The sequence below is a fragment of the Lycium barbarum genome, chromosome 10, assembly GCF_019175385.1.
Source record: "Lycium barbarum isolate Lr01 chromosome 10, ASM1917538v2, whole genome shotgun sequence".
Taxonomy (NCBI): domain Eukaryota; kingdom Viridiplantae; phylum Streptophyta; class Magnoliopsida; order Solanales; family Solanaceae; genus Lycium; species Lycium barbarum.
The window spans coordinates 2059624-2074490 of NC_083346.1; the positions used below are offsets into that span (position 1 = coordinate 2059624).

The 14867-nt window shown below is 32.4% G+C and overlaps 2 protein-coding genes across 3 annotated transcripts; one reads left to right on the top strand and one right to left on the bottom strand.

The window, feature by feature from the left end:
* Window positions 1–368: 368 nt before the first annotated feature.
* On the bottom strand, window positions 369–1229 carry LOC132616154 (ubiquitin domain-containing protein 7SL RNA2-like). The gene has a single exon (XM_060330764.1). The coding sequence runs from the start codon at window positions 1227–1229 to the stop codon at window positions 393–395; it is 837 nt and encodes a 278-aa protein (XP_060186747.1). The 3' UTR covers window positions 369–392.
* Window positions 1230–8617: 7388 nt separating this feature from the next.
* LOC132615983 (zinc finger protein 4-like) lies at window positions 8618–11780 on the top strand. Of its 2 annotated transcripts, none has more exons than XM_060330583.1 (2): window positions 8618–9345; window positions 10736–11780. In XM_060330583.1, exon 2 carries the CDS (start codon window positions 10806–10808, stop codon window positions 11538–11540), a length of 735 nt encoding a protein of 244 aa, XP_060186566.1. In that variant the 5' UTR covers window positions 8618–9345; window positions 10736–10805; the 3' UTR covers window positions 11541–11780. The 2 variants fall into 2 exon arrangements, with proteins under 2 accessions (XP_060186566.1, XP_060186565.1); XM_060330582.1 differs by having other exon boundaries at window positions 8619–9273.
* The last annotated feature ends 3087 nt before the right edge of the window (window positions 11781–14867 follow it).

Consider the following 14867-nt stretch of genomic DNA (forward strand, 5'->3'; position numbering starts at 1 on the left):
TGGCAGGCAAACCCCTCTTTCCATTCCCCATTGGAGTCTCTAATAAGTGATAACTATCTTTTGTAACTCCAAAATTTCTTATTTTGGGCTAGTAAATTCTCAAGAACCTCTTCACTAGAGACACCACCGGGGACAATTAAAGTTACTCCTAGGCCAATAATAAAAATATTTTTGTATTTGATTTTTATTATGTGATGACAGGTTAGTTATCATTTTTATCATATTACCAATTATAGTAATACGAGATTTATCTGTAATTTTCTAACAAGTGACCTGATTATATAAGCAATTTTTAGCACAATCAACACATACAAGATTTATCTTTCTTTTGTTTATATTTTTATTAAACTTTAAACCAATAGAAAAAATACAAGAAAAAAAAGAAAAGAAAATTAAGTTCCACCTGTGACACTACCATTAAAAATCTCAATAGTGTCACCTTGACAAACATGATGCCATCTAAATGAACGATCATCATCCATCACATTTTGTTTATAAATAAAAAAATACCCTTCTTGTGGAAGCTCTAATTCCAATTTTTGGTTCAATTTTTGCAACTCTTTCTTCAAGTATCCCACATTGTCTGACGGATTAACTTCGATCGGAATTTTCTTAGTACCACATTTCGACAAAACCATAATCCTTAATTTCTTCGGTCCGTTCCCATTATTATTCACTGATGATCCCGAAGAAGTTGTTGTTGTTGTTGCTGCTGCAGATGCAATAATACTAGGCCTAACACTAACATTAATTTCAGAATTATCTGAAAGTCCATAATCTTGAAGGCTCTGATGATCAATCAATTCGATTCCATTTGCATGCATGACTAATTTACTCACATGCACACCTTCCATCTCGTGAATTCTCTCTTTTACCCTTCTAACACTATCCGTAACGTCTACCTCTAAGGTGACACTTATTTTGGATGTTGGCATTTTGAGGAGGAGTTGAATTTTCCTCGTAGGAGACAATGCCTGTTCCGCCTTGATCCCATTATTCTTGTCAGGTTCGGATTCTACGACGAGTTGAATATGAGAACGGTCGAGGATGTCAGAATAATGAACATTCAGGTGGTCGTCTAGGACATTACCTTTGAAGATTAAGGTTTGTTTTGGAATAGGAATACCTTGATCTCTTTGGATTTTGTCTTTGATCTCTAAAATAGTGTCAAAATAGCCAACTTCAATTGCAAATGGCCTTCCTTTTGTTGGTTGAAAGAACACATCCATTTACACGTTTAGTATAACTTCTTCAGTCTAAATTTAGTCAAAAATAAAACTTTCACAGTTTAAATTAATACAAATAGGTTACCCTAAATATAGGTGAAGGAAGATTCAAGAAGATTTGGTTTTGCTACTAAATCTATGGATAGTTACAACAATATCCGATATTGCATGAGCAGTCATTTGTTTTTTTTCACATTCTTTAATTTCTTTTTTCTTTTTACAAGATCAGTTGTGTAATCTCCTATTTAATTTCTTTAATTTTTCGACAAGATAGTTGTGATTCAACATTTAATAAAATATTCAGCATTTTAAGAATGTCATTAATTCATTAGCATACACATGGACAAGTTGCTATATGGAATTGATTACTCATGGATAATATATGTACCCGATATTTACACCAACCTAATGAATACACAACACATGTCTTATATCCCTTGTTATTACTAAATCATACTCCCTTCATCCCAATTCATGTGGCAGTGTTTGGATTTCGAAAAACAAGTTTTTCTTTGACATCGATTTATTCTCATGCCTTTCAAATATTTTGAATTGTTAACTAATGTAACTTATATTACTTTTTACGTATAGATTTTTTTGCAAAAATCTAAAGATTCTATGTTCGAATTCACGATCTAAATATAGAATTGACTCTCGAAAATTAAAACTATGACACATAAATTGGGACAAAAGGAGTAGTTAACTAATACACGCCATCCAAATTTATCACTTAATCATGATAAATTAGTATGATATAACTAGGGGTGACTCAAGGGGAGGCTAGTAAAGCCTTTGCTTTAGGCCTCCAAAATTTATCAATAATATATGATTTTATGTTCGCTTTGATAATGTTGAAGTTTTTAGACAAATTAAAATGAATAAGTAAAAAAATCATTATTTAAAATAGAAAGAAAAAAAGACTTAATACTTGTTAACATTATAATGTATTTCAACACATGACTAACATCTTATCAACTTAAATTAATTCTTACAATATAAATAATAATAATTATAGTATTATGTGAAGTTAAATACTTTATTTCTTTTAATAATACTACAGTACTAAAAAGAACAAGTATGATAAAAAGCCTCTTACTAAAATCCAGCTTTAGACCACTAATTTTAGTGAATCAACATTAAGTATAATATAGTTATCGGGTGCGTATAATAGGTTTTTACAGGTGAATGTGATGACACTATCCATTGGCTTGTGGTCCATTCCTGTCATTCAACAAAAACTTATCTTTAATTTCTTCGGTCCATTCCCGTCATTCACCGACGATCCCCAAAAGACTTTTTTTTTTTTTTTTGCGTGGATTGCCCTTCATTTGGGGTGCTCTTTAATTTTTGCCCTTTAAATTGACGATCTTTAAGTTTTGCCCTTCGTTTAATACCCGGAGATTGTGGGTTCGAACCCCAGCTCAGTAAAAAAATAAAAATTACAAGGCAGAATTTCTGCCTGAAGGGCAAAATTTAAAGACTACCATTTTGAGGGGTAAAAATTAAAAACCACCCCAGCGAAGGGCAATCCTGCAAATTGCCCTCCCGAAGAAGTAGTTGTTATCGTTGCAGGCACAATAATACTAGGCTTGATACTAATATCGATTTCAGAATTATTTGAAATCGTTCAATTTGATTGCATTCGCATGCATGACTAATTTACTCACTTGTACGCTTTCCATCTCATGAATTCTCTCTTTTACCCTTTGAGCACTATTCGTAATGTCCACCCTAAGCAGGGGCAGAGCTAGGTAGGCTCCAAGAGGTTCATTTAAACCCTCTCGGCGAAAAATTACAATGTATATATAAGATTAATTTTTTTTTTATTTTTTATGTATATATAGTAGATGTTGAACCCCGTTGGCTTCTTCGTGTATTTACTTCTTAATATTTTTGAACTCCTAAATGAAAATTCTAGCTCCGCCGCTGCCATAAGGCGACGCCCAGGTTTGATGTCGGCATCTTGAGGAGGAGTTGGATTTTCCTTGTCGGAGACGACGAATGTTCTGTCTCGATGATGTTATTCTTGTCCGCAAGGCTGGCTAAAGGGCCAAGCTGCTGAAGCAAAGGCTTTAGGCCTCCACATTTTGGAGGCCCCATTTTTTTTATTAGTGGTACTAAGTTTTAAGGTTAAGTTCTTAAGAAAAATATTGAATATTGTAAAATAAAATGATATACAAGCTCTTCATAAAGGAAATAAAACTGTTTAGCAATGTAACATGTAATCACGGTTAGACAATTTATTACATTCTCACATGAATAATCTTCTTTCTCTGATTTACTTTCTCATAATTTTTATTTTTCTTTTTCTTCCTACTAAGCTATCTGTTATCTCAAAGAGTTTAAGTTTTTATACTAAATATTTTTATCATAAAAATATCCAAAGAATATTTATAAATAAACCTGCTTAAAATATAGCAAATTGAAGTTATAAAAGTTTATTGTTATACTAAATTACCAACTTCTAAAATCATGCCCTATTGATCGAGCTTTCTATTGCCTTTTTTTTTTTTTTTTTTAATTTCACAATTGCTGTCTTTTTTTATACTTTCCTCCATAAGTGTATTTTTTTTATTACATGCTAAAATTCAAATATAGCAACTAGAAAATATCAATCAAGTCACTCAAAACTCAAAAATGAAGAATGTGAAAAAATGAAATTTGTATACAATCTCAAAAAGGAGCTCTTTATCTTATATCTCAAGAAAGATTAAATGAATAGGTGATATTGTTAATTGGAAAAGAATTATTAGAGGAAACTGATTATTAAACAATATTACCTAATAACTTTGTTTTTCAAAAAGTTAATTTAAGAAATGTCAAAGATTTTTTAAATTTTATAGAAAGAAGCTTAAGGCCTCTTAATATAATATGGCTTTAGGCCACTAAATATGTTGAGCCGCCCCTGCTTGTCCGGTTCGGATTCTACCATAAGCTAAATGTGAGAACGGCCGATGATATCGGTAATGAACATTTAGAATGGTCGTCAAGGATTATAGGTTTGGCCTTTGAAGATTAAGGTTTGTTTTGGTATAGGATGTCTTGATCTCCAAATCTTTGGAGTATTTAATTATGTTATACTTTTATTCTCTGTCTCTTTAATCTTGGTAGAATATAATTTGATTAAGCAAAAAAATATTTTAGTTAAATAACAGAGATCCTGTCGTATCTTTATTGTAGTAATTTATCTCAATGGAGAATAACCGTTGCTCACATATTCTTCCCCGCTAAATCTAAGTTTGAAACTTAATTAACAATAACGCTAAATGCATCGGAAGCAGGAAGAGTAGTAGTCTACTTGGATTTTTATAAAAGTTTAGACTTTATGTGGTACAAAAACTATAATCTACTTGGATATTTATAATTTAGATTGAGCAATATAATTTTCTATATCACACTTTAAATTGTGAGCTAAAAATTAAATAAATTGGGTTTAGTAAAATAATTCATGTGAGAATGGTTACGAAATCAAACTGTTTAATATTATATAAGTACCATTACCAAATAATAAGCAACTACTAATAAATTAGAAAATTGCCAACAAAAGAAAAAAAAAAACTGAAGATGATTTTTAAAGGATTAAATTGAAACAAACATCTAATTTTGGTAACAAAAATAAAGAACATATAAATAGAGGCTAAACCGGGTGGAGCTAAACAAAGCCTAAATGAGGCAGGACAGGGCTAAATCTAAATGAGACAGATAGTTAAACGGGGCAGGGTAAGGCAAAACCTTAGTAGGGGAAGAGGGGAAGACTTAACCCGCCCCACCTCGCCCTATTGCCATCTCTATGCATGAGCAATCATTTTTTTTTTCACATTCTTTAAATTGGTTTTCTTTTTTGTTAAAATACAATACTTCGTTCCTAGCATATTTAATTTCTTTGCTTTTGTGAAAATATAATTGTGATTGAACGTTTAATAAAATATTCCGCATTTTAAGAATGTCCTTAATTCATTAGCACACAAATGGACAAGTTGATATATGCAATTTTACATAGGTCAAAAAGATTTGCCTTTTTTAAAAATAAAATAAAATAAATAAAATTGCCTTCTCAATTATTACTCAAATTCAAAAGCGAGTACATCGGAAATAAAGGATGGTGGAACAGACCCCCATTCCATCGAATTCCAGACATGGAAACAGTCGTCCTAGCTAAAACGTGAGCAGCTTAATTAGATGATTTATAACTAGAGAAACAGGCAAGACACTAATTGAAAACCATGCAATTATACATAGGTAAAAAACTTATTTGTATACTTCTTTTTTTTCTCTTTACCTTTTTGACAAGATTAAATATGTAGCATTTTAAGAATGTCATTAATACTTTAGCATACAAGCGGACAGGTTGATACCTGAAATTATTAATGGTAAAAGCTTAGCTGCACATGGTGTTAATTTCTTCATTTTTCGACAAAATAATTGTGATTCAACATTTTAAGTTATGTAATTCATTAGCATACAAATGGACCAGTTGATACATCCGATTATATACGGGTAAAACCTAATATGTACCTTGTGTTTACACAATAACTACATGTCACGCTCGTCTTCATGTACATTGTTGTCACTAAATCATAGTGAATTAATAGACATTTTTACCTTAATTCGCAATTTATCCCTTAACCGTAATAAATTAGCATAATTTAATGTAAATACCGAGCACAAATAAGTTTTTAGAGGACGTTATCCATTGGCTTGTGGTATTTATAAAACAATGAAGTTTAATTATATGACATGATTATTCTCTATATTTGCTCCGCCTTATTCGACCCTATTTCATTTCAATGCTTAAATATTTTCTCTTCTAAGATAAATTAAATTAAATTTGGGATTTTTAGACTAGACATTCTTTAAATTAAATCTTTTACTTATTACTTCATCAACATACAAATCGTCATTACTAAAAATGCTCCTGGCGAGTTTATGAATTTGTTAGGGCCTCACATATAATTTCTTTAACAGTTCATTTAATAACAACCTTTTTACAAACAAACAAAAATAACCAAGAGTTACTACTCAAATAATTGTTGAGGAATATATGTAACGATTTTTTAAACGTGCGGTGCTGCTATTTTATTATAGATCGGAATTATAATATTTGGTGTCCTAATTATCGGTAAATTATAATCTTGATCATCGTGTTTCATGACTAAGCACATTTAACCTCCAATTAGTTAAAATGTGTATTTTTTTTATCTCATTACATTCAAAATGTGTTAAATTTAGATTGTTTTAAGAACTAAATCACCTTCATATATAGAGAAACAAGACAAACTTAACATAACACATGAATACTTAAATAATGTAGTGACTGATAATTCTTTAAATTTGCGAAGATTTACAAGCAGAGGAATAAATCTATTGATTTGGTGTAAAAACTCATGTGGATGAGTTTTTACCACCCCACCCCATCCCAACAAATTGGAGGATCTAATATCTATTTGGGATCCAACAAGTTCTTCTTGTGAAATATATACACTTAAAGGCAAACTCCCATTTTTTTTTAAACATGCCATATATATATATATATATATTTTACTCCGGTGTTCAGTACCTCACTTTGGGGCTAATAATTCAAATTTACGTTGAAAAGTTTCATTTGGAGGTAAAACGCTCTCTACCAGAGTCATAGGCGAATGCACTCCCAAAATTCAAACCCAAGATTCCTGGCTAATAATGATGAGTACTTGCCACTTCACCCAACCTTTTTTTGGTTCCATATGTTTATAGTTCATTAGCCTAAAGTATTAAAAGCAAAGCATGTGAATGTACAAAAGCAAGCACTACCAGAACTTAGTGGAAGAATTTATACCTAATTATTATTTAATTAAAAAAAGTTAATTAAGAGCCTTGCCTTACAATAACTTATCTTCATCAAAGCAAAACCTGTATTTAACTTAGTATAATAAGTTTTGGATCAGTACCATCTATTTAAAAAAAATTAAAGAACAAAGAAACCAGAATAATTTACTTAAGTGGATTTGCTTTTCGAGGTGGTGGGCAACAGATGAGTGAGTACATTAATAAATCTTAATCAGCTTTAGTACCTCAAAGTGGCCACTTAATCGAAGTTTAGTTCGATTTTTTTTTTTTCCTTAAATTCATTTATTTAACTAATCTCACGAGAAGCAAGCTCAACGAGATATTTTATTTTATTTTATTCTCACCAAAAGAAACTGCTTCGAGCCACGTGCCAAGCGGCGGGCAACGTCCAGCTGTCGGTAATTTTTGGGATTAAGGCTAAACTCTATTTTTAATCTGTGATTAGTGTGTTGGGTGTTACGGAGTCACGTGTAAGTCTTGTGATAGACTTAGGGAACAAATAATTTTTTATAAAAAAATGATTTTCACATTAAAAAGTTTAAAAATTAACCTAGGATTTGGGGTTTGAGGTTAGGCTAAATATTAAAAGTGTTCTTGGGGATATCAAGTCATGGAGATTGGTGAAAATTGCACTGGATCAGATCATGGGTTTGCTCAAAGATCAGAATAATGAATTGGAAAAATTGGCAAAAGATACTATATGTATATTATATATTATCTGATATTGTAGACATGAAAATTTCATTCAATCAAATTTATACAAAATTAAGTTGGACCAAACTTGTTCAAGATCAACTCGAGGTGTTGCCCGACTTTTTGATATGAAGGTTACAACATCTTTCATTTAAGAAACACTTTAGTTCGTTCCTTGAATAAAGACAAACAATTTGAAGAGAAAAATCAAGTGATACACAAAGTTGTCACATTTTACTGAAGAAAAATTGTCACATTTTATAAGATGCTCTTTCTTTTATAGTCGGTCCCAAAATTTTATATATCTAAGAATTCTTTAACTTTATATTCTATTCTTAATGATACACATTTTGTAATGATAAAAATATTATAGTAAGCATTTTTAAAATGAAATATTCTAAAGGTACTTTTGTTGCATGCCAAGAATCTCTCCTTTTTCTTTTTTATCTTCATCGTGTTCCCCAATCAAAGAAGTTTATCAAGTTCAAAGGGTACTGAAATTACAAAATAATTTTTATTTCATTAAATCAAATAAAAATAACTTACATGTAACTAATCTAAGTGAAATTAAAAATCTTGAAAATAAAGTAGACAATCTGCTACACCACATTAAATTGTAGATACTACGTATAACTGTCTTAAGAAAATCTGTGAATGAATGAAATTAGATATGTTACGGTAATTAGAGACATGGGGGACATGAAGACTGGTAACCTGAGTTACATCTCTTTTTGTGAAACCCTTAAAAGTGGGCACAGATTGAGAGAGAAAAGTGGAAGACAGATTGAGAATCTTTGTGGGACTAACAACATGAATGGACTTGTAATATAAAATCTCATAAACTCTTTTGCTTCCTTCAAACTTATTTCTATTTTCTTTTGATGAGTTTAATTTATGCACGTTCGAACAGCCTTCTTACCAATGTTTTTTTTTTTTTGATGAAATATAAACATCCGAATTCCAGCTTTGCATGCGTCTTCACCGGAGTCATCTTGTGTGTCATAATCTTTGCATATATTGGTTGAGATCATTATCCGTGAATTCATTCGGTTAATTCTAGGGAGGCTCCTCTTCGTTTTTTTATACTGTCAGTATATATAAATATAAATCCTTTCTAGAAACAGATCCAAAATGTTAACAAACATACAATCCGAGTTCTGTCATGTTTCATATACTATAACCAAATGTTGTACTTTTTTTTTCTGTTCTGTCATGTTTCATATACTATAAGCAAATGTTGTACTTTTTTTTTCTTATTCTTTACTAAACTCTACACCCACTATAACCATCTTTACTCTGACTCTCTGATGTCCCACCATTGTCCTTAGCTTTCCCATAATTTAAATTAGTATAAACAATAAAAAAGAAGACACCTACAACTCCACTCTTCAATTCCCCAAAGTTCCCCTTTTCCATGTATACTTTGAAGTGGCCCTTAGAAATTAAACAGCACCATATTTTGTCCTTGATGAAGTCCTATCACTAGCTAGTTTTATTACCACTACAAGTCAACAACAACAAGAAGCTGGTTAGTTTGATTTCTTGTGCTGTTCTTCTAATTTGTGTTTGTGTTGCTCGGATTATTCAGAAATGTCAACAGGTGTGTGTTAGATCCTCCAAAAGTAGAATTTTTTGAGGATTCAACATGGTTGCAGCAATGCTTTTGGAGAGTTCTGGCAACATAGGTTTTTGTGGCTTAGTTTTACTAATAAACTAGCGTTGTGTTAATCACCTTATGTATTCTTCATTAATCCTTTGTTTCAAATCTTGAAATAAAATTGTTTCCTCTTGTATGGAGGTTAATTAAGTTCATAAAAAGGAAAATGTTTCATTATCCTATGCAATTTTCTTGCAGCTGGAAATATAAAAAATTGGATGTCTCTTGATTATTGGAGTTATATACTTTTGTGGAAGTTAGTTATACTAAGAATTTCTTTAGCCTTTTTAGCCTTTGTGGAACAAAGATCTAGTATCAACAAGAGCTGTGTTTTGTTGTATATCTTTCCTCAATCAGCTTATCATGTTTTGATAATATTTTTGAATTTAGATAACAAGTCAAATATGGTAGAGATGAGTTTAAACAGAGTGACATGGACAGTGAGGACTCATATAGCTGATTCCAAATTGCTTGGAATTCAGGTGTAGTAGTAGTCAGTTGCGTAACCACATAAAGTGAAGGGTGGTATATAGAAATATACTGTGTATGTAGGCCAAAATTTATTTTTATACACATATATATTAAACCTTGAACACCCTTAGAGAAATTCTTCACTTTGCCACTAACTAGTAGTTGTTGTTGTAGTATAAAATAACTCATATTTAGTCAGTAGACTTAAGTTGATAGAGTTATGGATGGTAGAAAAATAATTCTTTACTTTGCGACCAACTCTTGTGAAAGTTGGATTTGTTAAATACTTATCTCAGGCTCTCAATGACTATGTTAGCTTATACATGGTGTTGTTAAGTTGGATTTGTTAAATACTTACCTCAGTCTCTCAATGACTATGTTAGCTTATACATGGTGTTATTAGACCTTTGGAAAGTGATCCTAAATTGGTACATCTTAGTGTTAAGTCTCACTTATATGTGTGCGTGTCATAATCCCTTGTTCTTTGTTATACTAAGATTTCATAATATTTTGTATTTTCTGATGGTTTGAGTTGTACTTCTTGCTGTTTCATTGAGTTCTAATATGTTGCAACTTAAACAACAAAGTGAACAAAATAGATAGTTGATCACATTTTACTGAGGAAGTGAAGTGAGATCAATGCATTAAAATTGAAGGCAAAAGAGACAACTGAATTATATGTAAGAGATTTATCCCACACAATAAAACACTTCTATGTTTTTATCTGCCTTCATTTTTCCATTAAAAGTTCTTCCCTTTATCCCTTGTTGAAGATATTACAAAATGGCAAAAAAGAATTTTACTTGCATTAAACTTATAGTATATGTTTACTTAACTAACCCCTTTTACTTGTCATATGCAGGACAATGTTAAATTGTTTCAATTGATCATAAGACAGTGTAAGTTCCTAAATTCCTAATACTTAACCAAAGATGCAAACACCAAGGTTCAATCTTGAAGTTGAGGCCTTGTTTGAAGATGATTCTGATATTACTAGCCAAGTAGCTTCAAACATATGTACCGATGAAACGTTCACCGATACTTCCAAGAACAGAGTTATAGATTTCACTCAGTTAAGTTCAGAACCTGTGTCACTTGACTTGTCTCTTAGCCAGGATTCGATAGGCGGTTTTTCAGTATCAAGCACAAGTGAAAGCAGCAATGAACTTCCAACTACACAAACTACGGTGTCAGGACCGGGATTTCAACGAGTTTTTAATTGCAATTTCTGTCACAGAAAATTCTATAGTTCACAGGCACTTGGTGGACACCAGAATGCACATAAAAGAGAACGAACACTAGCGAAACGTGCTATGAGAATGAGCGTTTTCTCAGAAAGGTATACTAATTTGGCGTCTTTGCCGTTGCACGGATCTACAATAAGGTCTTTAGGGATCAAAGCCCATTCTTCACTACACCAGGGGCCGATGAGGCCACTCGATTTTAAAACAAGCTCGAGATTTGAGTATGGTAATCGCCAGAGTCCACCATTGTACATGGAAAATGATGAGGCTGATCAATTACTATGGCCTGGCAGTTTTCGTCAAGTGACAAATCCCGGTATCTCTCATGCTAATTTTGCTCTTGCTGGATGTTCAAATGTCACATTGACTCCATATGTTGAAAAAGATGAACCAATTGCACCAGATCTCACCCTGAGGCTTTGAGAAGTTCATTTAGTTTTCTTGTTTTATCTGTACAGTAAAATATATTGTCCTAAGTGTGGATACTGAGAAATAGAACTTTTCCAATGCCACAATGCCTGCTCAGGCTAGTGTGATTAGGACATTAGAAGATTGTTTTACAATTTGAATGTATTAGTTATGACTTGTAACAATTTGAATGTATTAGTTATGACTTGTAATGGTTATCTGACTTGGTATTCGCTTCTTATAAGATTGCATTACTTTTAAGTATCGACGATATAACTATGTGTGTGCGTGAGGGTGTTAATGACTAGGTAAGTTTATGTTAATTGCAAATAGGATACTTTCGAGTATCTGCTTATTTACATGAAGACAGCCTCAAGCACATACAACATTGAGTTATGGAAAGTCATGCATAGAACAATATGTTTCATCGCTAGGGAATAGTCTTTGTAGCCGTTACATGTTAAGCACGGAGAAAGCAAAATCATGTTGAAGGGTTACTTGGATTGAGAACTCCAGAAAAAGAAGAGCATTGATCGGTCATATTTTCAGTAGTTGAAGATCAAAGTGTATCAGAGAGTTTGTGTTTGTATGTATAATACATGTGTCACTTGTGAATATGTATATTACATGTTGTACTCCGCCTGTGTGAGTATGCTCATATTGCAGTCCCAAGGATGTCTGAAAGAGGAGGGTTGTGGTAGGGTACCAGCCAGTGTAAAACTAGTAAATTTACTACGAATTCTCAGAATACATTACTGTTGTTGTTGTGCAACTTGTGAAAATGGAATTACACGACAGACTAGAAATCCTAGTACAACATTAACTCTCAGTTTGGAAGGTCGTAGGAAGGTTCTTGTACCTGGACTAGTTAGGACATTCTTGTACCTGTACTAGTTAGGACATTCTTATCACTCTTTTTTGGTTTCCGGTCTGATGTTTGGTACCCGCATTGGGTTCGACTAAAATCTGTATTTGCACCGGAAAGTCCACATAGAGGTAAAGTGCTTTCTACCAAAGGCGACTTCATGCCTAGGGCTTGAAACTGAGATTTCTAGTTAAGTACGGAAAAGTACTTACCACTCCACCGGAATATTTCGTGATAAAAACTTTATTATCAGAGGTGTGAACAGAGTGTTATGAAAGATTCCTAGGCAAGTTCTTGCATAAGTGGTAGGCCCTTTTAATGCTGAATATTCTGTACGTAGAACTAGTGATTTTGACAACAAACAGAATAGAAACCTCCACATGATTTAACCTTCCAATAGTTTTGAAGCATATTAGGACCACTTTAGAAATGAACTGTTTGATTGGAACATGAAAACATGATAAATTGGTCGTAATTACTCTTCGGGATGAATTGAAAGGTTAGATTCTTGAAAGCGTAAAAGAACTGCAATGAACTTGAAGAGTTACGTTGAACAAGGACCTTCGGTATGAGGTGAAAATCTCATGTATGGTTCAACTACTCTGCATTAGAGGAATTATTAACCCTACTCATGACTACACTAATAGGAATATATTAAAAGATAGTTCGATGCGCTATGGTGAAGGATCCTGAAAAGGGCCGAACCACATTTATCTGAACTCTATTGGATGCACCAAAATGGGATATTGTTCTTGGTGCAGCACCAAGAAAATTTGTTACTCGAAATTGATGTAATTATTCCATTAGTGGTTGTCAACGGTTGGCTAGGAAAAATTGTACTACTAATAATGACTGTCTCACTAAGCCAATTTGGACTTCTTTTTGGGCTTTCCAGACTGTATACTCATTCCCAATTTGTCATCTATCACATACTCATAGTGCTTCTAGCTACTATCATACTAAGTAGCTGCGAGAATGCCCTGAGTCTATGAAAAAGTCAAGTAGGCCAAAAATACGGTGTTTTAGAAAACTGACACGATTGGAATGTTGAAAGGAAATATGGCATATTTGACCCAGTCCTACGACTGAAAATTGTGTATATCATACAGTGAAACTTTTCTATGACGGCATTTTTTGTCCCGATACTTTTTGATTGCTATAGCAAAATGCTTTTATAAAGAATATATGATATATCATAACATAAAAAAAAAGGTTCTGCACAAAACATGACTGTTACAAACTGTTATAGAGTGGTCTTATTGCACGACCATAATGTGCAAGCAAAATGATAATTTGGGCCAGCTACAATAGTAAATTTAGGGGATTTTACATTATACATAAGCTCAACAAAGTCACACCAAAAAATATTTTCTAATCTTTATTTATTTCAAATTTTAGTCCATGTATAGTGTAATACTGTACTACTGTATAATTTGTGGATAATTAGCGTATACGCCTGATTAACACTGATTATACACCAGTAATGGCTACAAACTATTACAATAACTGAGCCGTAACTGAGCCGTCACGAGTTCAAATTTCAATAATTCCACATAAATTATTGTTTAATTGGACTGTCTACTCTTTGTTAGAGAAAAAGAAAATGAACAAAGAATCTTTAATGTTCACTACAAAAAACGAGGAAAAAATGCAAAAAATCTTATAACCCAATGATGTAACGTTTAAAAAGACAGGCCAATGGTCCAATTTTGAGAAACTAGTTAAGGAAGCAAGAACATGACCGCTTGTAAATTTGAATACGACATACGGTAAGGATAAAAATCTACATGTACTAGGTGTTTACACCAAGGTAAGGACTTAATAGGTTACGTCACTGAAATATACAATATGTTTGGAAGCTACCATTTTCATGTTTTTCTTAAAATATAAATTTAGTAGTATGAGCAACAAAAAAAAAAATACATTATGATCAGAACGTGCAATATATTTTTATTCTGTTAAAACAAAATCAGCCGCCCCCATCAAACGACCTTCTAGCAAAAGTCCCTCCTCCAGGTGGTTCAATTTTATTTTTTTTCCTCCAATTGGAGAAAATAATACTTAATCCAGATAGATAGAATATTTCACCACATAGGGTGTCGTGGGATGGACGGACCCTCCACCTTTAGCTAGAGGTTTCAGGTTGGAGCATCAGGAATGAAAAAATTCAGAAGCATTTTCATCTTAAATGACCTTACGACGCGAATCTGAATTAATTAGTCAAATCATTAAATTTCAAATACATCAGATGATTATTAAAAAAAGGACTCATTGATAGAATGAATCAACTTGAGTATTGCATACCATCAGACTTATAGTTTAGTCTTTCAAGTTACAAACGTGAGTTCGATTTTCACTTTCACGTTCTTCTTTGATCATTTCTCATCCTTCCATGTAACAATTTTTATAAAAAATATTAAAACAACGTGACTGCTGCATTAAGACTCATTCATATACCTTAAGGTAGTTTTGACTTG

Bases quoted from the DNA above. Each gene is read 5' to 3' on its own strand.
- LOC132616154 (XM_060330764.1), bottom strand. From the start codon at position 1,229: ATGGATGTGTTCTTTCAACCAACAAAAGGAAGGCCATTTGCAATTGAA.
- LOC132615983 (XM_060330583.1), top strand. From the start codon at position 10,806: ATGCAAACACCAAGGTTCAATCTTGAAGTTGAGGCCTTGTTTGAAGAT.